A 26,276-nucleotide genomic window follows, 5' to 3' on the forward strand; every position below is an offset into this window, starting at 1 on the left:
TCAGTTTCGTATTAACATAAAAGCCTCAGTAGTATCGCATGATGAACTTTATTCAGATCCTGAAAATCAACCTTTCGGTTGACGCAGGCGGCTCCCACGTCAGGACAGTAAGGTTTAACCTTACCGCCGTATCGAGGACCTTCTGGACGGCCTGTACTCGATCTAAAGAACTCCACTGTGAAAGACTCGTCGCCACCAGTCTCTTTCTCTGTCATATAGTCTGCGAAAGTGCTCCTGCGGCATTAATCCGCAGCCTCCATGTTGCGATGCCATACGTGATCCCTTGCCATCTTGCTCCCAGAGAAAAGCTAATTTCACCCATAGCTGGATGCGGACAGCTCGGAAAGAATGAATGTGTGGCTTTGGACGAGCTGTTTCAGCGTTTTAAGAACCGTATACGTGAAGAGACACAGCGCCTGCTCACTCGTGTGTGTCGTCTGCAGTTAGGCGCAGGTCGTAATAATGCGAAAAGGAAGCTCTTCGTTTTCAAAGAGTCACTTGGGCATTTCAGGCTTTCATGGCAGCAACCACTGGCATTGCCATGCAGTGCCGTCGGCTATAGGGATGAGCACGTGAGTTGCGAAAGCACGACGTCTCGGTGAATGCGACCGATAATTATAGGCCTGACGCGGATAAGACCTACACGCACGTAACGGTCACGCCCCGCACAGCTCGCAACAGAACTGGGGTAAAAAAAATTATAACTCCTTCGTTATACAGGTCGTTTCGTTGTATAGACTCGCTCGACTGAAGAACGCAGCTGCCAGCAGGCTCCGCTGCAAAGCCAGTTGTGCAGACCGTGACAGAAGCGCGTACGATTGGCTCCGTCGTTTGCACAGCCAAACGTAGCGCGCGTCGCCGGAGGACTTGTCTGGAACGCTCCATGGCGCGGGTGGCGCATGCGCCGCCGATACCGAGACAGCACTACGGCGCCGGCGCCGACGGCGCGAAAGAGCTTCGAGCGTTCGTAGATACGAGGGCGATTCAGAAAGTCTTCGCCCCTGCTTTTTTTAGCCAAATTACGGCTGTAAATGCGAAGTGAACATATCCGTTTCACAGTGGTGGACATTTCTCGGACTGGACCGGCCCTATCTGCCGGTAGCTCCGCGGCACGGCGCTGCTGTCAGCTGTTGAAGATGGCGGTCGTGCTTCGCACGTCCACGGCGTACGAGCAGCGAAGTGGGATTCGTTTTTTATGGAGCAAAGGACGAACGCCCATCGAAATCCACAAGGAAATCCACAAGCCTGTGGTATTGTGCCGGGTTAGGGTACCTTAGCGTCTGCAGTTGTTTGAGGGCCGCCACCTGCGCCCTGTCCAGCTTGTCGCTGGGCGGAGTGAACAAACTGTCATGAATTAAAAAAAATTAGGGTGAAATGAAACAAGTATCTTGGAAATGGGATTTAAAGTGTCTACTGTTACAGATATGAAAAATCAATTATCTAAGTATTATATAAAAATAATTTTGTGACCATACTAAGTATTACGAAGAATTCTAGCATGCTATCCCTTTTGCCTCATGCACGCAGAAAGACGCGCAGAGGGCTTCACAAACGTTCCTGCGGCTGTAAACTAGTCGGTATATCCCCAGAGGAAAGGAATTACAGGAATATTCAAATTCAAGCCAAAGCTTTCGGAAGGGTTCTTCTAAAAAATATTTTTCCGTTCAATAACGAAACGGCGGCACGTCAAAACAGAAGTGTCGTAGTGAATTCATGCCAGCTGTGGTATCACAGCCGCACCGTCATCTTCATCACGAGTGCCACTATAGGAGCCGCGTTTCAAAGAAGAGGGAGTCAAATTCAAGCAAAGCTTCTGCAAGGGCTCTTCTAAAAGCCTTCTCCGTTACTGTGCTACTGTGCTGCGCTGTGACAGTATGCGGCGACAGCGACCGACTGTGATTGTATGTCTATGCTCCTTTCTTTGTTTATCTCTACTTTGTTATCACTTTACCTCCCCTCTCTCCCCAGCGTAGGGTAGCAAATCGGATATTGCCCTCTGGTTGACCTCCCTGCCTTTCCCCTTTCGTCTGTCTCTCTCTCTTCTCCGTTGAATAACGAAACGGCGGCGCATGTCAAAAGTGTCGCAGTGAATTCACATCGGCTGCGGCATCTGACTACCGCATTGTCATCGTCATCGTAAATGCCACTAGCAGCCGCGTTTCAAAGAAGAGGAGAAGGACGGCAAACAGGGGGTGGCGGCGGGCGCCTGCTAGGGTAGAGGCTGCCGCCGGCCGCGCAGCCACAGCGAAGAGCCGCGATGCGCCCTCGAGCCGCCTTCGAGGCCGCCGTCGCTGACCGCCGCCAGCAGGCTCGCTGACGGTCGAGCATCCCCGCAGCGGCCATGAGTCGTCGGGCACTGTTCCTCCCCGCGGGCCACGGGCCCGCCGGCCCGGGGTCCCCGCCCCGGGGCGGGGACGAACGAGACCGCCAGCCGCCGCCGCCGTCGCTGCTCCACCAGGAGCTGCTCGAGTGCCTCCGCGAGCAGCTGCCCAGGACGCGGCGCGGAGACGCCTTCGCGCCGGAGGTCGTGCTCGAGTTCGTGCGCAGCATCACCGAGCTGCAGGGCGACGACTTCAAGGAGCGCGGCGCGTCGCCCGGCGGGCATCCGCCGGCAGAGGCGAGTGAATTGACCGACCTCCGTGCGTCGCCCACCGTGTGTACATAGTATAATCGCGTTGTATGGCGCGCGCGTGGTTTACGTATAGTCAGGCGTTCAGCGCAGGAACATGAAAACCGACGTCGTTATTATTATTATTATTATTATTATTATTATTATTATTATTATTATTATTATTATTATTATTATTATTATTATTATTATTATTATTACGAGGTTCTAGTCGAAGCTCGTTTCCGAATAACGGGTGTAAGGCACACATCTTGCCCAACTACCGTTTTCCTAGACACGCTCGCAATGTGAAACGGGTGTTAGGGTCCGGGGTGCGAATCGAAGTGAGGCGGGAAGGCGAAGAGGGGCTTGTCAAAGCATGCAGACATAAAGGGGAGGAGGCTCGCTGCTCGCTTAAAATCGCCAGCGCGAAAGAGCCGGCATTTCTCAATGTTGTCAGCGTCGAAGAAGCCCGGAGGTTTGCATACACGATCGAGGCAGGGTTTAGGTGTGACGTGCGCTTAATTTGCTTTTCCCTGCGCCGCCACACATTGACTAAACGTCGCCCGCAGGCGGCGCAGCACCGCCACGAAGGCAAGCACATCCTGGACGCGTCCCTGGAGGACCTCAACTGCGACCCGGTGCCCGTGCTGCTGCCGCTGGTGGTGAGTCCGAGGGGCGCCAGCGACACGGCGGTCGCCAACTCGAACGGCTCCTGGCAGCTGGACCAACGCCGGCGCTCCGCCGAGAACGCGCTGCGTCGCTTCCGGCTTCGCTCGCACCCGAGTTCCGAGGGCGTCCACGAGAGGGCCGTGATTGCCGAAGCGCTGAAGGACATTCGACGGCGCCTCGACCCGTCCCCTCCTCGGGAGTCGTCGGAAGAGACGGCCGGTCCTAGCGAGCTTGAAGAGCTCATGGAGGGCAGCTCGCTCGCGACCACGTCCGAGGACACGTCATCGTCCCAGGAAAACACAGGACACGAGGGCGGCGACTCCACCAGCGCAGAAACCACGGAGGCGACAGAGCAACTGGACGCCGAGACCGCCTCCAAGGAACAGTCGGCAGACAGCGCCAAGGACTCGTGCGCCGCCTTCCCAGCGGTGGCCAGCTACGACCTCCTCTCCTCAGTCGTGTCCTGCCTCGATCCGGTGGTGGACCACGTGGAGCCTTTGTACACCATGAGGAACGTGTACCAGAACATCGCGCAAGCCTACGACACGGTGTTCGGCTCTGCGCAGGTCGACGGAGGAGTACCGCAGTTCATGGACGAGAACCCGAAGCAGCCGGCCGACAGCCGCTCGGCCTGCTACGACTTCACGAACCATGAGTACCTCGAACACCACAGCAGGCTTCCGGGAGGCGCGTTCGAGCGATTCATCTCTTCGAGTCGCCAGAGCGACGTCGACGCCCAACAGCAGACAATGCCGCGGGTGCCGGGCCGCCTGTGCGGTGACGACTGCCACTTCCAGTCGCCGCACGCCGTTCCGCAGTTCCAGCAGGTGCCCCTGAACGCGGAACTGCAGGCTGCCGTTCAACAATCCGACGGTACGAGCGGCAGCTCGATGATACCCAGCGTGGACGAGAAATCCTTCATCAATTTCCTTTTCTCCACCATGTCCAACGATGACGTCGAAGGCAGGGCCGGACAGCTGGACCTGTTCCAGATCAACTCCAACGTGAGCTTCCTGAACGAAAACGCGGACGCTTTCAACAACCACGTCACTCCCGCCGTCCTCGCCGACTACAACAATAACGTCTTCGGTTTCCACAACAGCATACCCTGTTACCACGAACTGGCCACCATCGACGAAACGGAGAGACAGGCCGAGGTTTCTGGCGAAATGCAGGTTGCCTCTACGATGCGCCAGTTTTCCGAACCCACCGAGAACTCGACTCTCGCTACTTCGACGGAGATGGGCCGTGCCAGCGACACTCTGGATTCACCCCGGAACTATCAGCCAACATTCGAAGCGGAAGTTCACATGACGGCGACCCAGGTGTTTCAAGTCGAGCTTTCCAACATGGCGCCAGAGTTCCTCCAGTCGCTGCAAGATAAGAATGATGACGTGAACGCCGAGAAGGGACACGTCTTTCCTCTGCCATCGAGGATCTGTGACGTCCTTTCGACCGAACCCGAACGCAACTACGACCTGCTCAAGTCTTCGCCCGAGCGCTGCTCGTGGGCCAAGGCGAGGACACCGTTCTCCGACGCCAACACCCTCACACCGGCGGCGGGTATGATTCCAGTAGCCGAAGAGGCGCTCAAGTTCCGACGTCGAAACGGACGCAATTTCTTCTCCGACGGCAACGTTCTCGGCGACGCCATTAGCGGCGGCCAAGCGAAGCACCAAGAACAAGTTTCGGACAGGCCCCAGCTCACGTCCTGGCCCCTCAAGCCGGCGTTCATCAGGGACAAGGACTGGATGAGGCGGTTCGCTCCTCTGAGGCCCATGTTCGTCAGGGAACAGCGGCAACCCCAGAAGCCACCTCCGCTGAAGCCCGTGTTTGTCGGGCCACAGCACCGACAGCTTGACGACTGGACGGACGGCGATACCGCAGCAGCTAGGCACTCAATGGACGGCAGCCTTGGCTGGGCCAAGAACCTTTGCCTACCGTCCAACGCGCCCAGCTGCCTCACCGACGACGAGGTGAACACTGAGGACATCGTCTCGGGCCTGCGAGAGGACACGGCCATACTCACGCCGCTGCTCCTGGAGTCTCGAATCCCGATGCGTCAGCAGCTGGCGACGACGGAATCGAGTTCCGGCGACGGAAGCGACTCGGACCCCCCGGGACCCTTCGGCACCTCGTCCAGCGGCGACGACAACAAGGATTCCTGCACCGCCACATCGCTCGACGCCAGCGAGGACGTCGAAGACTCGGCGAGGACGTCGACCGCCACGGTGGCTTCCGCGCCGCCCCCACCGCAGCATGGGAGTCTCCACAAGGCCACATTCCGCGTTTACGAGGACGATGACCTGGGTCCCGACGAGTCGCAGGCCGCGCTGCTGGCACCGCTCCCCGCTGCCGGCGTCGTGGCCTGGCCTCCCGTGCCCTGCAACGCGCCCTCGGCTACGGACGAGTTCGACGGATCCGTGCGGCTCTTCGACTTCGCGTCGACGGCGAGCGAAGAGACGGCCGAGGTGGGCGGATTCAACGAGGTCTACCCGGGGTCGACCAAGAAGACCGTCGCCGTCCGCGCCATGATGCCCACCATCGACGAGGAAGATCAGGAATGACGGACACGCCACGCCGGGGGGTGTGAAGCACACGTTCCCCAGAATCTTATAAACAAGCTCGGCGGAAGAAGCCCTGCGTTACAAAACTAGAGAAGTGTCACTGCTTGCGAACGCCGAACGAAGATGCGACCGTCGTGGTCATCCTGCTCCTGGCGGAGGTAAAAATACAATGTCCGAGGCCACAACTCTTTCATTCTGCTGAACGAACCTTTCCGCGCCAAAACGAGAACGTGTCACTGATTCTTGGGAGTGAATCGAAAAAAACGTGATCGTCTTGATGCTCAATTGCAACGGAATCCCAACTGGACTCCCTGTACGCCACCACACGTGCTATCTTTAATCGGCAGTGGACTATAAAATCTCGCGATACCGACTGACCAATCGGCGGAGAAGTGGCGGGCAAGAGAGTGCCAGCAGCGAATTAAGGTGTCGCTCGGAGAATAACGCCTGTTCTACGCTGACAACCAACCGCAGCGGAACATTGCGCAAAATTGCGAAGTTGCTCAACGGTGATCGCACTCTGTAATTGCTATTAAAATTTCCTGAAAAATATATATATTTTGCTCTTGTCGTTGGTCTGTGCATATTTGCAATTCTACACGCAGCAAATCCGCGCTCACATTCTGTCCTTCCCAGCGGCAGCTGTAAATGATATTTTATCCGAGTTTTGTTGGTGAAGACAGTATAGAGACACCGTTCACTGCTGGCGCAATAAGTCCCGCACAGAAACGGTAAACACGCGAAAGTCATTGTAAAGCACCCTCAAGCACAGTTTTCACACATCGGGACCACCATAAAACGTTGCAAATATGCATCACAATGAGGCAAACGGAAGCCGCATTAGGTCGGCCCGGTGTCGCAAACGCACTGACATTGACTCGTGCGCCTAACGACAAAGACGCCCGACTTCTGTCTCGTCGTCCGCGGGCCAAAGCGGCGGTAGTAGTCACTGCATCGGGCAAAGATTACGCCACCATTGCGTCATCCCGATTTCCCGCCTATATGTCGTCGGAATGCATGCCGATCGGTCGACTACAAACGGCGAGTCCCCCCAAAGCTGCAGGCTGCTTCGTCGGCAAGAGTGCGATAACGGAGATGTGTATCGGAGGAAGAAGCGTCGAGCCAGCCTTGCGAAACCTCCCAAAAGATGGTTGGAGCCACGTGTCGTACACATCTAGCGCACAGTTGCAACATCGACTCAGACATCTTGATAAGCCCCGCAACAATTGCAGACAGAAAGGAAAGAGAGGAAAGGCAGGATAGTTAACCAGACGCACAGACTACATAACAGAAGCAAGACATGCTATATATATATATATATATATATATATATATATATATATATATATATATATATATATATATATATATATATATATATATATATATATATATATATATATAACAAAAACCGGCAAGCTACGCCACCATGTCTGCGTGCCTCGCTGCAACAGTTGTGGACGATGCGTTTCGATCGCTTCGGTAAAAAGCACACGTTGCATTATTTCTGTTTGGAGCCCTTGCACTAAGCCTGGAGTGCATCCAGAACTGTCGTGGACGCTTCATGCTGTCTAATTATAATGGAGCCTTTCTATATTGTTACTAAAGCGACCGACAACCAATCTTTGCGGCACTTCTTTTTTAGTGCCATATAGAAAATTTACCGGTCGGAGTGTCCAATCTTGTCGTGGTAAAGCGGAAAAGCACCGTGGAACATTTTGTATCATCATTTTTTCGATCTGCAGTCGCGATCGCTATCATGAAGTTGCACGCTGGGAACATGCTGGAAACAGTGATTGGGTGATCGCGATAGCGATGGCACACCGTAATTAGTGAGGGGCGGCAAGATGTATGCTTGTAGTGTCTATTAACGTAAGGCTGGCACAATAAGTCGATGTCGTTTCACAGATGTCATTTCTCGCAGGAAAACCATAGAACTAGGGGCAGCGCGCACAACTAAAAAAGGCACTCATGTTCGCTGCCATGTTATGAGGGCGCCACCGTCTCTGCCGTTCCGCTCGAGGAGGTTTTAGAAAAGGACAATCTGGAATGGCAGCGCTCGCTTCTGCTTACCAGCAGAGGTGAAACCAGCGCAGCGCTCAAGTGCTTCTCCTTTGCGAATGCAAACACCAGGGTATTTGGAAAATAACAATAAAAAAATCACGAGCCACTCCACTCTGTGAAGGTGGATGACCGGCGAAACTGTTTAGCGCACGACACAGAGGTGACACGAAATTTTGAGCAAAGGTCCGAACACATTTATTGTATTGATCGGTGGCCATCGTGACGAATGGTACGCACAGACATTTATTTATACACATTTGCGTGAACTATACACAAACACATACATACATACATACATACATACATACATACATACATACATACATACATACATACATACATACATACATACATACATACATACATACATACATACATACATACATACATACATACATACATACATACATACATACATACAGCACGAGGTCGCGGGATCGAATCCCGGCCACGGCGGCCGCATTTCGATGGGGGCGAAATGCGAAAACACCCGTGTGCTTAGATTTAGGTGCACGTTAAAGAACCCCAGGTGGTCAAAATTTCCGGAGTCCTCCACTATACGGCGTGCCTCATAATCAGAAAGTGGTTTTGGCACGTAAAACCCCAAATATTATTATACATACATACATACATACATACATACATACATACATACATACATACATACATACATACATACATACATACATACATACATACATACATACATACATACATACATACATACATACATACATACATACATACATGTTTGTATCTGTATGTGTGTATCTATGTATGTAAATATAACGTGAAAGTCTGCCGGGATTCGGCAGTTGAACAGGCACTTGTAGGTTGAGGACGCACGTAGGAAAACAACTATGCTTTATTTCCTACCTTTCGGCCGGGGTCCGGCCTTCATCAGGGCCTTCGTCAGGGAAATAGTGACCATTTCATTCGAATACCTAATCGAACAGCACGCTATTCGATTGGTTATTCGAAAGCTTCGAAAATTCGCACACCCATAGCCCTGATCGACAGCCAAACAGACGTTTGTTAAACGTTGTTCACAGGGAGAAAGGTAGGAGGGTAATGACCGGTAAGCAGGAGAGGTTCATTTGATTAGTAGCACACGCATCTGGCCTGATATTCGTCCCCGGTGTTAACATAAGGGCGTGGGGAAACGCAGAAAAAGTGAGAGCGGGTGGCGATGCAATATTGCCCATCTATAATGGTAGACTATAGACGTGCGTCACGAATATATAGGCAAACTTATCAACGGTCCTTCGCGATGCACTTCTCTCCGCCATACGGCCCTCCCCACCATTCCTCCCTCGACGAACTTCAAATGTCGCTTCGTTCTCACTGTTTGTACTGATTACAACGAAGGCGCCTAATGCGTACTCAACTGTTTGTATACTGAGACGTCGACACAGTGATGGCACTGTGTCGATGTCTCAGTGCGGGTTCATTCGCATAAACTGCCGTTTGCATTTCGGCGTAGCTTATGTACATGAACATTGCGTGGCATTATAGTCGTGACCTGTGAAGTGCATAGACATGAATATTGCGTGTTAAACGTTGAATATACGATGACAAGAAAACCTCGCTGCACAGATTCAAACATATACGCACTGGATCTACATAATGTATTTCTTCAGGGACGTCTTTGGTGAACAAAAAAAAAAAAGAAGATGGGGTGAAATTGTGCCGATTTTAAACGGTATTGAATGGAAAGATAACAGCTCCGTCTACATGGAGTAATTCTTTTACGTTGCAAGTACCGCGTTCACACACGGGTCCAGGAACCACCTGACTCGTGGCCAATCCCTCACAGTGGACATGCACCAAAATCATTCAGGATAACAATTCCTGTCACGCTCTTCAGAACAGGAAAAACTACGCTGTCAAGGCCCGGTATGGGAAACGGCTCGAAAATCCGTAGAATTGTAAGGAATGGGATTGCGCCACAGTCAACTACTCCATGTTCCATGAAATGGAAAGGGACAGGAATTGGCATCTACCATTCCGCAACAACGATACGTTGCTTATAAAAACTGTCTGCGCACATTCAACGAACCACGCACGTGTGTGTCCATGCATTCGATACACTGGTGGCACATTTCCTTGGCTCTTTCGACCTCTTTTCGTGGTTGGTCGGTAGGCGGAAACAGCAAGAAAAAACATTGGGTCCTTCTCTTATTCATTTGTTCGTCCTTTCGTTCTCTCTTTCGTTCGTTCGTTCGTTCGTTCGTTCGTTCGTTCGTTCGTTCGTTCGTTCGTTCGTTCGTTCGTTCGTTCGTTCGTTCGTTCGTTCGTTCGTTCGTTCGTTCACTAGTACGTTCGTTCGCTGGTTCATTCGTTCGTTCTTTCGGGCTATTCGCTCACATTGATAATCATCGGCGGACTTGTAGGAAATGTCACACGGGTCTGTGGTATACCTAAATGCAAATTTTACTTGCCAAAACATATTACGCTTCTTATTTACAACAGCCAGCTTGCTTGCGTCACATATATAAGGTGCTGCCACTTAGTGTGGGGCACGGCTATCCTGGCCAATATCAGTAACCTCCATACAGTAAAAAAAAAAAAAGAAATTCGTGCCAATGATATCTGCATTTTTACAGCGAAGCCGAATATGGGAGTTACCCATCTCTTTTTGTGCGGCGGAGGCTTGATGGGTATCGAGGAAGCATAGGCGCGTCGTAAAAAACAGAACCGACGCAGTACAGACCAATACGCGTCAGATGCAGTGGACACAGCGGAAGCACTACGTCCGGATACAGCGAATCGTTTGGAAAGACTCGGGTACAGCGAAGGAGTTGCCCCGAATGTAGCGGAGCACTTGCAAAGTCTTAGGTAGTTTTCGAGCAACGTCGAACCAGACTCCTGCAGAGTTTCCTTCCGAAAGGAGTGAAAACTCCCTTGTACAAGCCTTGCTGTCTTTGACGCATGGGTTGCTCTGATTTGCACATATCTGCTAAGGTGTCCTTTCTTGTTTTCTTTTTCCATGAGCGCTGCGCTTGATTGGCGGACGGCCGCAGGCCTGTGCGTAGCTTCCACAACACTGCACGTAATTAGTGAGGCGAAGAGACTCGTAGCGGTGTTCCCCGCAGGTTAGATCCGCAATGTTACGTAACCGTGGAAACGCGAAAAAGAAAAGAAAGAAAGAAAGGAAACCCAAATAAGAGGATACTGCCGCCTAGCGAATAGAGATCACCGTTTCGCAACCACTCTTCCCCATTACGAGCGGCGGCTGTGCCTTTCGGAGGCGCGCCGCAGTTTCGTAACCTGTCGCCTGCTAAGCGGAACGTACGAGCAAAAAAAAAAAAAAAAAAGCAAAGCTATGAAAGGATGTTGAAATCCGACATTCTGGAAAATTCGGCGGCGCCACACGACGAAAGATAAGTAAAAAAAGAGAATCAAAGCGAGATATTCTGTTGCGATTTCCCGAGTGCCTCGGCGCAACTAACGCAACGCTCGGCCGGAAATAAATCGCACGTGCGCTCCCTACACGAACAAGACCCTGAGGTTAAAGGCGAGACGCCGTCTGCTATACGCTTGACAGACGAACGTTGCGAAACTGCGACGCCGAAAGAAGCGCGAACAGAAACGTGGAGCAGAAGTCCAGCACAAAGCTCGCGGAAATCAATAAACGAATAAAATATTAAATCCTCATTCGCCTCTAACAATCTGTACTAACGAACACTCCGCCAGGAGGCGCCTCTTACACTTACTGCGAAATAACTTTTAGCATAGAGTTTCTCACTATAACACTTAAGAGGGGAATCTGGCGCCGCCGTCTATGGGAGTTTCCTAAGGCGCGCTGTGCCGTCATGGGAATGCCGGTATGTGTGTGTGCGAGGCTTGTGTTAATTGACTGGTGTTGTAAGAAGCTTCGTCTAAAACGTGAGTATGGCTACACAAATAACGCGTTCTTAAAGTAAAACCTTCATAAGATGTTTCCATTCACGCATATTACATCTTTATCCCCCTATAATGCATGACCAACCGAAGAAAAGCAACGGCAAACTTTTTCAAAGCGCGCGCGAATCTTGTCGTCTGTCCTTCAGCTTTAGCGGCCCGCTGATACTTTTTACGTATCATATAACTGTACATGCAATAAGAACAGGGTGTCTACCAAGTTGACATTTCCAAATTCCCTGAGTTTTACAGGTTTTCCCTGAGCACCGTTGCAAAATTTCCTAAATGAGCCAGAACTTTGTTTTATGTCAAGACAGGCTGACACAGTGTTGCCCGATGCTGTCACTCTCTAGTAAGCATGTTCAAACAAAAAAATGACTTAATCCAGTTTGAATAGTAAGGAGTAATATCTATTTTATTTGAAAAAAAAAACAGAAGGAAGGTGTTAGTAAAATGTACAGCTAAAAAATGGTAAAACCCATTCCAAATTAAGTCGAACATTTTCAAATACGAATGAAAATGAAATGCATAAATAAGAAAATATTTCTGAATATGAGCTATTTCTATCAACTGATAGCATGCAAGCTCATCGGTATGAGGCCTGAACTTTGTCACAACTAAGATTCTCTCTCAGCAGCTGGGAAGTCAACCTCAACTGTCCTGACATACTCTCAGCCCGTACACAACATTTTAGTGTTGCCTTTCACTGCTTTAAAGAGTTTATTTTAGTTTGGATGAGGGACACCTGCATCTCAGCGTCAGCCAACACTGTTTTTTTTTTTAGCTCAAGCTCCTTCAAAGCGGCGGCGGCATGCTTCCTTTACCGTTAACTCCTCAGTGCGTCGGTCCTTTCTTTTCTCATCCTCCTTCTGCCATGCTTTTACCCCATGGATTATTTGAAGCATTCTCTTGGTCAGTTGTACAGTCAACGTCCGATTTTTCGGAGTCCCTAGGGGCCGCGAAAACATCCAAAAAATCCAAAAAGTTAAAGACATGCATTCATTTTTTTCGAACTGCCCGATTTCTTGGATGTTTTCGCGGCTCCTAGGGACTACAAAAAATCGGGCAGTTCGAAAAAAAATGAATGCATGTCTTTAACTGCCCTTAAGGGCTAAAATTGCCACAGGCACGTCCGAAAAAGCTCTGAAGGCCTGCCAGTACACTTATTAGGCATATCGGCGCTCGTACTGTGACAGGAGACGGGGGTGCACGCGTGTATAAAATACATACTGTATGCCGTGACAATTGCCCCTTCCCACGCTTGTTATGCTTCACCGCCTAACATTGCTGTACCGAGGCGAAGCTATCTTTCGGAGACTGGCATTACGCAACGCGCTGTGCTCTGCGAGCTTCGAAGCCAATCGCGAGGATTACCACGGCGGAGTCGGTGCCATTGCTGATAGCGGCGAATTCTTTCAATGAAAAACACGGCACCGCAAGGCAAGAAGCTTAATAGCGAACGTAGAAGCAGCTAGGCCTAACGTTGCCGCTGTGGTGGCTACGGCTGCCAGCGGATCTGTGTGCGAGAGTGCCGGTTCGAGGCGGCGAGGTTATCAAAATGGCGGCGGTGGCGGCGGCTTTGATTAACGCCATTTCAGACCTGCAGTCAGGGCAATATACATTGACTATATGGAGTACGTGGTGGTGCCGCAATGCCGTGCGAATTATCGGGCATGTCCGAAAAATCAGGCGTCTGGAAAATCGGTCGCTAATACTCTGGCAATAAATCGTGCCGATGACACGGCGTCAATGGCGAAATGACGATTCGTTGAGATTCCTCTGTTACTGGAGCCAGCATTAACACGGCTTTCGTTCAATTTCAATAAAGTTACAGCTAATTTTCCCTGACAGAAGCACAAATTCCCTGAAATTCCCCTGAGTTTTCCAGACTATTCAAATTCCCTGAGAATTCCCGGTATTCCCGGTTTTCCCGGTTGGTAGACACCCTGAAGAAGTTCTAATAGCCAAACAAAACATGGTTTTGGGTAATAATAAAGCTAAAACTGGCTTTTTATGTGCTGTTTTAGTAAAAAAATTAATCATTGTGACAGACGGATCGGTGCTCTTCTGGCTTTCCGAGAACGATCCCAATCCGAAGTCATAAGGTACCGGCATTCCCATGCATACCACAGCACAGCAGCGCCAGATTTCCCTCTAGGTAATATAGTGAGAAACTCTATGCCTTTTAGGTTCCTACACATAGGGACCCTAGAAATACGCGATAGCTGCAGCGCCGTCTGGCGGCCCCAGTGCGGCATCATGCACGTTAATTAATCTTGTTTCATGATTCACGACGCACTCGTTTCGTCTCTTATATGGAACGTGACCTCCCATTCGGTACCGCAGAAAACATTCCCGTTACAGTGCCTTCATTTCTTTTATATTATGCGCGTTCTTCGACGTTCTGCTCATTTTGTTCGGGCTCGCATATGTGGGTACGTTTTCCTTCCGGAAGCGGACATTAAACATGAAGCACCCGCAGGTAAGTGTGTCAGAGCGGTCCGCAAGGTATGAATCGTTTACGACCAGCATATAGACGCGTGTACGTAGAAGTGAACACAAGTATAGAAAGTTGTGGCTAAATGTGTAAGGAACGAAGACTGCTATGCATAACGTTAAGAGACAGAAAAAGAGCGATTTGGATCAGAGAGCAAACGGGTATAGCCGATATTCTAATTGACATCAAGAGAAAAAAAGTGGAGCTGTCCAGGTCATATAATGCGCCGGTTAGATAACTGTTGGACCATTAGGGTTACAGAATGGTTACCAAGAGAAGGGAAACGCAGTCGAGGAAGGCAGAAGACTAGGTGGAGCTACGAAATTAGGAAATTATCGGGCACTAGTTGGAATTGGTTGGCGCACGACAGGGGTAATTAGAGATCGCAGGGAGAGGCCTTCGCCCTGCAGAGGACATAAAACAGGCTGATGATGATGATGTAAGGGAATCTCCTGCCCGGCACCGTGACTAATGCGGATCGAGGCGTACGCCTAACTAATGTTTCGCGACAGGGAGCCGATAAGTTTTAGGTGTATAGGGAAGTAGCTGTTCCTCCCTCCTCAGTGCTACCTCACAAGGCCTCCAAAGTCGTACTGCCCGCGGATAGGGCGCGAAGCCTATCGCAGGCAGGCCATCTGACGCAAGCTGCCACGCCCCTTTAGGAAACTTTCAAAGAGAGCCAGTGGCATAGGATGTGGGAGGGCACGAAATGAACTTCCAAGTTATTTCATTCATTCATTCATTCATTCATTCATTCATTCATTCATTCATTCGTTCGTTCGTTCGTTCGTTCGTTCGTTCGTTCGTTCGTTCGTTCGTTCGTTCTACAGGAAGCAATAAGAATATTATGCAAATCCAACGCTCATGCCGCGTTCTATTTGAAGCGAAGCTTTTGCGAAGCGCTCTGTTAAATGCTATAAAACTGAATGTGACGCGTACAAGTTCGCCTTATTGTCACCCTAACCAATGCGCAATCTCATGCATGCTTCACGCAGCGCACAGGTCAACTTTAATGTCGCGCAGTGTTTATGTGATACACCGCACACGGGCCGTGACGAAATGCAAATAGCGGCTCACGCCAGTGCACACCGCGCAGAGACGTCGACGCTCTGACGTCACGAGGTTCGAAGGCGACGTTTGTCGAGGGAAAGAAATGGCGGCGAGGACAGATATGTACGCTGGCAGAATTAAGTACGACGCGAAGGGCATTGGAAAAAAAAAAAGGACAGCCGTCTATTATTCGAGCGCGTTCACTCCGCTTTGAAAAATGCGGTATTGTCCGTGGGAGGCTGACAAGAATGCAGGAACGGCTGACTGCGTCTCGGGCACCTTTACAATTCCAATTCCCACGTCACTCCTCGGACAATAGCATTGTGTGTGTGTGTGTGTGTGTGTGTGTGTGTGTGTGAGTGGGAGAGAGAGAGAGAGAGAGAGAGAGCAAGGATAGGAAACGTAGAGCGGTCAACCAGACGAGCACCTGGTTTGCTACCCTACACTGGGGTGGGGGAAAGGGAATACAAAGAGAAAAGAAGGGAGAGAGTAAGCACTGAGTGAGTGTGGGAGGATGCACAGGCACACTATAAAGGGTCTCTTAAGCCGGTGCGCTTCAAGTATTGTACCAGTGCACAACGAATCGCTTTTCCTGCCAGAATTAGGAAGCTTGATAAAAGCACAGCTCTTCGGAGCTCTTCAGAACGAAGCACCCCTATTCGAGTATATGCGGCATTATCCTATCTGCATACATATGCTGCCGGGCTAGACGCCGCGGTAGTCCCGTCGCTACGGCGTCGCGCTGCTGAGCTCAAGGCCTCGGGTTCGATCCCGACCGTGACGGCCACGTTTTCGATGTGGGCCGCAGGCGAACGAGCGAGCCGGTGCTGCAGGTGCCAAAAATGCTGCGGTGTTCCCACGCCTTCTGCGTCCTGACGTGTACACCGAAAACGAAACCGAAACTGGTTCGTATTAGAAACGAGCGCTGTGTATATAAATGGTTTGAGCAGTTCTGGGACTTGCCCGAATTTTTCCTGTTTTAAGGGTTTGCGGGGTTTGAACCTTCGTGTTGAAGTATGTGCGTAATAAAGGGAAATTATATAATTAAAGGAATTCGTCCTGTTCCGGGACGAATTTTTCTTCAAATGTGAAGCTTTTCTTTCGAGGAAACCCTATGAGTTTCCTTTGTAGCACTTAGCTGCGTTTGGGTGGATGTCTCATTTTCCCTTCATTAATTACTTCTCGCCAGCTACCGGGTTTGGGCGGAACTATAACCTGAAGTATGTGCGCTTTGTCCCTTCATTTAACCGAAATGAAAAAAAAAAAGCGACAAGTCGTCAATGCCGTCTCGGCACTTCTTTAACGGCTCCCCCGCCGTAAAAGGCTGGAGGAAGCGACGCGGGACCGGCTGCTACCGTCATCAGGAGTCATTGAGCGAGAGAGAGAGAGAGAGAGAGAGAGCAGCCCGCCATAACGATCGGACGCTGACCAAAAATAACGCTCCGCTCCCGCATCGACTTCCGAGGCACGTGGACGAGTCGCATCAAACAGGCACGTCCGGAGCAGAAGCACGCCAGGTATATTATTGACGCCTTCGGCGGGCCGTCACGTGAACAGGGCGTGGTCCTCCTACGCGCAGGAAGACGCTCGCGTGGCGATATCTGGTGTGCGGAACGAAGAACTTCGCATAAGTGTTAAAAAATAATTCGGCAAGTATACGCACACGTCGCGTACACTGCGACACGTACACAGGCACGGTCACACGCGTTCGATATAGTGCAGCCGTTACAGGAACGGTGGCATTCCGGTCCCTGCTGTATATATACCCTCGTGTTCAGAAATGTGCAAATCGAAGCGGAGGGCACGCCACTCGCGCGCTCTCATTCGACTGACGAGGCTTATGTTGTGCTTCGGGAAATCTCCTCGGCGATTTCTGAGTTAGGTATTTACGAGTATATAAACAAGCACCCACTCGAAGGGTTTAGAGTGTAACCGCTTCTAAAAAGCGCTGTTGAAGCGCAGTGCCCATTTCAGTCGAAGATGACGTATCTATCTATCTATCTATCTATCTATCTATCTATCTATCTATCTATCTATCTATCTATCTATCTCTCTATCTTTCTATCTATCTATCTATCTATCTATCTATCTATCTATCTATCTATCTATCTATCTGCTATGTATGTATGTATGTATGTATGTATGTATGTATGTATGTATGTATGTATGTATGTATGTATGTATGTATGTATGTATGTATGTGACTGATATACAGACTGACCAACCAACCGACCAAAAGGTGTAAACTCAGCGCACCGCCATATTCGATCGTATCGTCGCGGTTGCAGGAGTCGCGCAGAAATTCGGCCCCGCTGGCCGAAACGGTCTCTTTAAGTTCGAACTCGCACGTCCCCGAAACGAGGTACGTGCACGTAGGTGTCGAGAGCGCCGCACAGAGAGCAATGAATGCCGGGGTTGCGTACACTTCCGCTCGATGGAAAATTACGACAGCGCTGCAGCACATCACTTGCGGCAGTGACCGTAAGAGGGCGCGGCACGTCACTTCCGGCGGGGGCCGGAAGTTCCCGCGCAGGGTGCGACGCCGGAAGCGCGGCAGAACAAATCAGACTGCGAGGCCGGAAATGCAAAAGGGGGCTTGAACGAGGAAGCATGCCCTCCGTGGTGGAGCCACACGAACACAAAGATAAAAAACGCTTAAGAAAAATAAGGCAGCGCGCAGATAAGCTGCTCTTCAAAAGAAGTTGGAATGTTTTTCTTCTTCGCCGTTATCTTGGGCAGTGTGTCAACCGGACGGCATGCGCGGAAACAGTCGCTCAAAGGTCGACACCCAGAATGATGAACAGAAAATCAGGGCTATTTGATTTCTAAACCAAACTATAGGGCGCCGAAGAAGCAGCGGTCGCTGAGTGCCATATATAAGAACAGAGAAAGTAGTCAAGAATATATGCTTCTAATTATATGGCATTGAAATGCGTATATATATCCACGGAAGAAGAGTATGTACATTTCGGTGCAACTCGACAATTAGAAGCGCAGCGGATTTGTGCGACCAACGCGGTCTGGAACCGCCAACCCGGGCGGCGGATCAAACGCGACACAGCGCTATGCGCCACCGACCACACCATCTAAACCTTCATAAGCATAAAGGTCTCCTGCGAAAACGTCTCAAAGAGCTAATTACCTCTATAAAATATAATATATGTTATAACTGTAATATATATTACAGTTGTAAGAAACCTTAAAGGCCGGGATACATGGAGCGTTTTTCTCGATGAATCCCGCACAGCAGGAAACGCTGCGGCGGCGCGAGTCCGATCATTGTCTTCGATCAGGAAACAAAAGGAAAATGTGGAGTGAAAATGCGGCGCTTGCCGCCTCAATGTGGCCAGACGAAGCAAAACTGCTATAGTCAACATGAAACGCTCAGATATGGTCCTTCTTTACAACAACAAAGAACGCATGAATAACCCTAAAACTTTGTGTAAAGCTTTAGGGTGTAATGTATCAGTATCTTTTGTGCCTACCCGCCGTGGTTGCTCAGTGGCTATATGGTGTTGGGTTGCTGAGCACGAGGTCGTGGGATCGAATCCCGGCCACGGCGGCCGCATTTCGATGGGGGCGAAATGCGAAAACACCCGTGTACTTAGATTTAGGTGCACGTTAAAGAACCCCAGGTGGCCAAAGTTCCCGGAGTCCTCCACTACGGCGTGCATCATAATCAGAAAGTGGTTTTGGCACGTGAAACCCCATAATTTTTACTTTGTGCTTGTCTAGCGGATAGATTGCGTTGGAAATGAGCGATGTGGCCACGCTGTGCGTAATCGGAAAAGACTGTTTTGTTACCATACGTGTCTCCGCCTCTATAATCATTACGTTCGACCCTCCCATTATGCCGCAATACGGGACGCTTCTGTACCGCGCAGATAAGCTTATCGTTAAATTGCACGCGAGCTGCCTTTGAAGTCGTGGCCACTTGTCGCTAACATAAGGTGCCAAGCCCGCGAACAGGGATGCGTGCGCGCGAAAGACAAGCGCCGGCGAGCAAGACGGAAGTGACGGAGGTGTGGGCCAGTGAGCCGTGATTGGCTGCCCTTGCTGGCCGGTTCCGACAGCGTCCGCCGACGCGCGTCAAATGTGCGGCGGGTCCTGATCGGCGGCGGCGGGCGTTTTTCTCGACGCCGGGCGAAAAATCGCAGACTTGTCGCCGTAAAAGCGCTCCATGTACCCCGGCCTTTAACAGCTGGCCTTCGATCGTCGCACCCTGCAACCGAGTTGCTCCAAATGCCCTTAGGAGAGCAAGTCCGAGTATCTTATTATTATTTGTTTTGAACACTTATCCTCCTGAGTTCCGGCTATGGGGCATTTATCCAATATATCGGACATCAAGTACTCCGCCACTACACAGGCCGCAGCATGTTTTAGCCCGTAAAATCGAACTGTCCAATATTTTAGACGCCTACTAGCGCCACCTATGAAGATTTGTTGAAAATGCTTTAGTAGTTTGGACACCAGAGGTGTTTGCAATGGCGGCATTCAGCAGCACGACTTTCTACGGCGACCGCCGAAAATGTAAGTTCTATGTCTTATACTTTATCGCTCGTTCTCTTTCTGTGATGAAATTTTCATTTATAAACAGATTTTGCACTTTTAAAGCCATTTTTAATATTATGTTTGCCCTTTGCTACTGCATATCCACTAACCCAAAAATGACCGGGTAGAGTTCCAGTGTCCAATATATTGGACATCATGCTGTGCTAAAACAGCCGATAATTGTGAAATACTAAAGTTCGCTTTACGTCTCTGTAACGTAAACATCAATTTCTGAAAAGCTCACAAAAATATGTGAACTTTAATACACCTCGGAACTCAGGAGGATATATACAATTAACAGGAAAGAGAAAGCGAGGAGCAAGCTGGCAACTGCCACCGGAAGGAGCACAATGCCTGCCTACTCTTCAGAAGGGAGGTGACAGCAACACAGAAATGGAAGATAGGAAGGAGGGAAGGAAAGAGGAAAGGAAGGAGCAACGGGACAAATCTAAAGAATAGAGTAGAACGCAGCACAGATCACGCACAGTAGGGCCGGTCACTGAAGGTCACGCTAATACAGAATGTTAACAGAATGGCTTCGACGCTACAAACGTAAACCTAAGTTAGTTAACTCTAGAAAAGTAAGTAGAGTGCGATGAGTCTGATCACGTTTCGACGCACAACCACTGCGGTACTAAAATCCTTCGAGTGTCGTACACCGCAGGCCAAGGAGGTGATAGTCTCTCACTAGGGACATGCGCTGCGCACTGAAAGCGGGACACAAATACAAGGTGCTGAAATGTCTCGCAGCAGCCACAAAACGTACAATACCCGCCGTGGTTGCTCAATGGCTATGGTGTTGGGCTGCTGAGCGCGAGGTCGCGGGATCGAATCCCGGCCACGGCGGCCGCATTTCGGTGGGGGCGAAAACACCCGTGATTTAGATGCACGTTAAAGAACCCCAGGAGGTCGAAATTTCCGGAGTCTCCCACTACGGCGTGCCTCACAATGAGAAAGTGGTTTTGGCACGTCAAATCCCACAATCTAATTTTTTTTAAACGTACGAGTTTGAGTATACGGAAACGGGGAAAGAGCCAAATAAAGTCGCTTTAGAACGACAGAAAACGGCCAAATCAATTCGGTTCATTAAAGGAATGGTGCGCCTGACGGTGCATGTTTGTTGTGGTGAGGATATTTAGGCAGCGTTCGTTGTTTCGCTGCGTTATTACGTAGGAAATGGACCTCGTAACCGGCACATGTGTGACGGTATAGTACAGTTATACTTGAACGTATACGCGCCAAATGATCGACATATGCGGCGTTATTCATTTTATAGTGTTATGTTGAGCCGTGTCGGGCTGTGACGTAGTTTCCGTAAAACCTAAGTCTGCGGTAAAAAAAAAAGAAGACGTCACTTTAATTAAAGTAAGCTGCAGAAAAATATTACCGTTACTAACTTTCCAGTATTTTTCTAGAACAAGGACGCAGGAACTTGTACTCTGCGCTGGCCAGTGATATGCAAGTAATAACGTGAATAATTTTAAAGAATGGGTGTACATAGCACTATTAGCGTAACACCGACACTTTTGCAGAGCTGCAGGTCTCGGCGACAACCTCCAACGTCCCCACAAGACGTGGCCCGCTAAAAGAACGTTGCTTCTTTGGGCCACTGAAAAGCACCGTTGCTCGTGCGACACACACCGAGCATTCCACAGTTGCTCGAAAGGGAACGGGCGTTATCCTCTTACCCGAAGAACGGTTGAGTGCCAGGAAGGAATCGAAAGGATACGTATATCTTGTCCTTCCTGTAGCGTGTCCTGAGGTTGTTGTTGATGGTGTCCTCGTCGATGCGGCTGAGCGCCGTCATGTCCGGCATCCCGAGCTCCAGGCACCGCCCTGTGCACAGCATAGTAGAGGGAGGGGGGGGTTGAGAATTGGAATATATAGCTTCCCACGTGATTTCTAGAGAGGTTACACGTGGTTTATCGGTAACATAGACAAGTTGCAGAAATTGACATGTATACGTATACATATAGTTGAAACTCTACTAGCGTCATTGAGCTTCCTATGGAAACTACTAGGGGGAATCTGATGCTAGTGCCTAACGAGAGCTGCAAGCACGGAAGTTCGAACAGCCGTCGGATACTTTTTTATGCGATCCCCTTTGGATATTGCTGCTTTATTTACAGGGAAAAAAAGGCAGTACCGGAGCACAAAGCTTATACGTATCGTGCTGGTTTACCGACCGCAGTGATAGCCTGTGTTAAGCAACGCCATCGGTCGCATACAGAAGGCTATAGATAACGTAGTTATTTCAGATCTACTATACTTGAAATGCACGAGAACGATGCCGCCAGCTGACGCAAATACTTTATAACGACTGGCACATAGATGTTTCGGGGTTCCATTGGGTCGACCGTACATGGGGTGCACTCTTGCGTTTTAGTTCCCACGCCAAGCGATCAGATAGTAAGAAGGAGTTCCCCTTCACACTGGCGATTCACAGACGACGCTGCTCTTCGTCTAACCGAAAACGATACACAGCCAAGACAGTTCGCAACACGTACACGCACCGAAGCTTATAATGCACGTATACATGCTGGCGCAGCCAAGATAAATTTCCGCTTACTGTAGTTACCGCTGCACCGAAAAGCTACACGGTGGTTTTCGACGACGTTGTATGAACTGACACCACCTAAGTTCCACGGTGAACGAGCTAAATCATCTCCGAATAGCAGCGCCGCCCGGGCCCGCACAAGCAAGAGAGGAGGACCGCCTCGCCGCATGTCCTTCCCTCAACGCCCGATGAACAGGTCTAATAGCGTTCCCGCTGAGAAGCTGTGTGCAAACCCCATCACGGTGCATGCACTAGTCTCTAAACATAAAATCAGAACTACCTAACCTCGTCATTAGAGTTACCTAAACAGGCGATGAAGCGCCTCAGAAAGGCAAGCCAACGTTTTGATAAGCGGACCTATCCTTGTCAAAGGTCTTCGACGAAGATCGGGCCACTATATCGAAACGTTCATGTACGTGACTTCCATGCCGCGGTGTGCTACTCCATCTGCCAGCCCGCTTCTCGATTTTGAATCCCGTCGTCGGGTTGACAAATTCCCCGCGGTTTTGCGTCGGTCTCGTCTCGTGCCCAATCGAGGTGTTAAGCCCGCAACGTCGATGGCGGCGCTTCTCATCAAGTCAGGGACCCTACGCATGCAAATTCTATATCGGCGTTTGACTGCATATAGGCTCCCTAAACCACCGTTGTGAGACGCCTGGTATAGCTACCAGTGCGCTGTTTCTGCTGCGCCGCAGCAGTTGCGTCGCGTGCAGCACCGTGCGGTGTATACTCTTAGAACACCGTCCGAGAAGCTCGAGAGAAACGCTGAACATTGCTATCCGTTTCACTGCATCGTCCTTCGGGTGAAACTGACAACGTTTTTTGTGCGTCTTTGCTGGCTTGCAAATATTTTGTTCGCGCAATACAAACATTTCCGGTGTCCAAGAAGTGTACATTGAAGCAGTCGCGCGCAAAACGAATAACCTCAAAGCGATCGACTATAGACAGAAGGTACAAATGCGCGAGCCAAGTTTACACGTGTGGAGAGAAATAGAAACCTATTCAACGCAACTGCATAGTAGCTGCGGCTACATGAACCCGACAAAGTGTCGGCTTGTCCGGCCGAAAAAAGAACACACGACCGTCGTGCTCATGTATAAACGTTTTCAGGTAAGGTCGCGAAGCGAAGAGTCGCGTTCTTTCAATCCGACTACAAGCTTGGGCTGGGCTGACTCGACAAACCCTCTCGTCAAGGTTCACGTAAACGTGATCGATTCGTGCTCGATAAGCTCGACATCTGACTCGACTCACACGCGTCGAGTGCATGTAAACGAAGCCGGCGTAGCTATATGTTGTTCTATTTTGACGCAACTGTTTCTTGCTCTCTATATAACGCCTGCATGCATGCCTCTCCGAGCCTATCGAAAGTACACTGTGCAGAGAACAAGGAATAGTTACTAGCGAACAAACAACAGCTGTGTTATGCTAGGAACAAAAAACTCGCACACCATTCTGAGTGCAATAAAATTATGGAGTGAACAAGAAATAGTCCAGCTTCAATGAGCACATGACCGCTTTGCTGCTGACGTACCAAACTAAAATCGCACTACAGCGTATGAACAGCAAGACAATTTTTCTTATATATGTTACACATATATGCAACATACATATATACAAACAATTTGATGAAGATGATCATAGTACAGAGATGTTTGCTTTGCCACGGGTAGATGACAAAAGAAAGCTCTTGTCGATGAAAGAAAACGAAAAGTAAGTAAAATTAGTAATACTCAGGCAGCAGCGAACGCAGTGACATTTACGTGTGAGCGGTGCACACGCTTGTCGTTTATGATCACGGTGATCATCGCTTCGTCACTGCGCCCAGGGAGACGCATCAAATATACTACACGCATTTCTACGTTATCGTGGAGAAAACCCACCTCGCCTTTGCCAACATGAAAACACCAAAGAAAATAAACGATGCAAGAAGACAGAGCCGCGGCCAGTCCCGGAGGGGAAAACCCATCGCTCATACGTCTCAGACACGTCGGGGGACATTTTGTCGCTCAGGGAGAGAAAAGAGACGTGTCAGAGGAGCTTGCGCCAACAGAAAAATTGTACGGGCAACAAACTATACAGAAAGAAGACGAAGCACCGCCTACATCTGCATTCCTCGCAGCTATAGTGGATTCACTTCGAGCAGACGACGCGCGGTAAGAGCTCAAGAGAACGGAACAGGAAACAAACCAAAACGAGAATAAAAGAAAATAAAAACGGGCACGAACATCAAGTAGACGACGAGAACGCGGCGAGCAGACGATAATAAAACGGCGGGCGCCGCCATGCTGCTCTACCGACGTTCACTCTCAAGTCTGTAAGCCGTCTGCTTCGACCGACGCCGTTTCGCATTCGTTTTGGATTGCCACGCGTTCGCTGTTCTTTCCCAGCCTCTATTTCGTGTTTCTTTTGTCGCGAAACGAGGAAGCTCAAGATGTAGATGAGTCAGTTTGTTTTCGTTCGGGTACCGGGACGAGTGCGCCCCGGGGAGGCGGGAATTCCTTCGACGAGAAAACAGCGGCGCGCCTCATTCCGCGTACGCTCTCCATGGGTCATCTCACTCTTCGCTCTCTCCTAAGCCGGCAACCAATCGTGGAACGGAGCTGCCTTGACGTGTGCGCTCGTACGGTGCTCGTAAAATCTAGTAGTACAGTCAGATCACGAAGTCTTAACGTTAAGAAGAAAGAAGCCTCGATCAACTTCTCGAATCTCTGTCGAGCATTCATCTTTTTCTGTTCTGTCACCGATTTTCAACAGAGAGAAAAAGACTTTAGCGTTTTGCCCGCTTGAGCATTGCAAATTTCGCCAGTGATTCTTTTCATTAGCGCAGCAGCACGTAGCAGCACACCACGGAGCGAGCAGGAGTGAGTGCCATGATGTCGCAATGTCCCGCTCCCACGTGTGCACCTTCTGTGCGATCACGTCATGACACGTATACAACTCCCGGAAAGCGAAACCGAAGGCGCTCGCAGAAAAGCTTTTATTAGAGTAAGTTATGCTGAGTATTTTGAAGGGCCCTCTATAGTGTTTTCTTTAGTGGCACAAGGTGGAGGACCTTCGTTTAACGCGTAATGTGAAAAGCCGAAAATAACGTCACGAGCGAGAATCGTATTGTGGAGCTGCAACAACTTGTGTGTGAGTCAGTACTTGAAAGTTTGCTCGAAAGTCACTGGAGACAAAAAAGAAAAAAAGAAACTTACTCCCACTCCGAACACCGCGCGGTTATTTAAAGCATAAGTCCTCGCTCGGGGTTGATCGAGAAAGAAATCTTACGGTGAATCACTGAACGTACGCCCGCATTAAGTTAATCCGGACGAGAAATTCCGCGCACATACCCCACCGCCCACCCCCCTCCTAAGGTCGCGCGTATTTGGATCCGACTGCTGGTACGATCTGTTGGGAACTCGGCGCTGACGCCCGTGGTTGTACCTGGGTCGCAAGCCCCAAGGGTAGCGTTGGCCTGGCGGCCTGGGGTACAACTGCAAGCATCCGAAGGTCCCGGCAAAGCATGAGTCCACAGGTAACAACGAAACAACTTGTTTATTTTAACATCGCAAAGAGTTGGCGGTCAGGTTTGACCGAAGTAGAGAGACGGGAGAGCACTTCACTCAACGGAAGAAATCGGAGCCCTCCTCTGGCGTCCGGGGGCAGCTGTTTTTATACTCTCGCAGTTGAGGGCAAGAAGGAACCCCTCAAAAGACGAGCACGTGAATGTACAATGGGCTAATGGTGACGCACACTGTCGTAGCGATGCCGTAGCACCATGTCGTGGCGCTGCGCACGATCTCGTAGCACCTGGTCGTGGCGCTG

The 26,276-nt window shown here is 50.0% G+C and overlaps 1 protein-coding gene across 1 annotated transcript in view; it reads right to left on the reverse strand.

Moving 5' to 3' along the window:
* Myo81F (unconventional myosin 81F) overlaps positions 1–26,276 on the reverse strand; it is a 147,413-nt gene that overhangs the window by 73,640 nt on the left and 47,497 nt on the right. The window contains exon 2 of the mRNA XM_075674270.1: positions 21,642–21,748. Coding sequence (XP_075530385.1) covers positions 21,642–21,748 — 107 coding nt within the window. The remainder of the gene's footprint in view (positions 1–21,641; positions 21,749–26,276) is intronic.

The sequence above is a fragment of the Dermacentor variabilis genome, chromosome 11, assembly GCF_050947875.1.
Source record: "Dermacentor variabilis isolate Ectoservices chromosome 11, ASM5094787v1, whole genome shotgun sequence".
Classification (NCBI taxonomy): Eukaryota; Metazoa; Arthropoda; class Arachnida; order Ixodida; family Ixodidae; genus Dermacentor; species Dermacentor variabilis.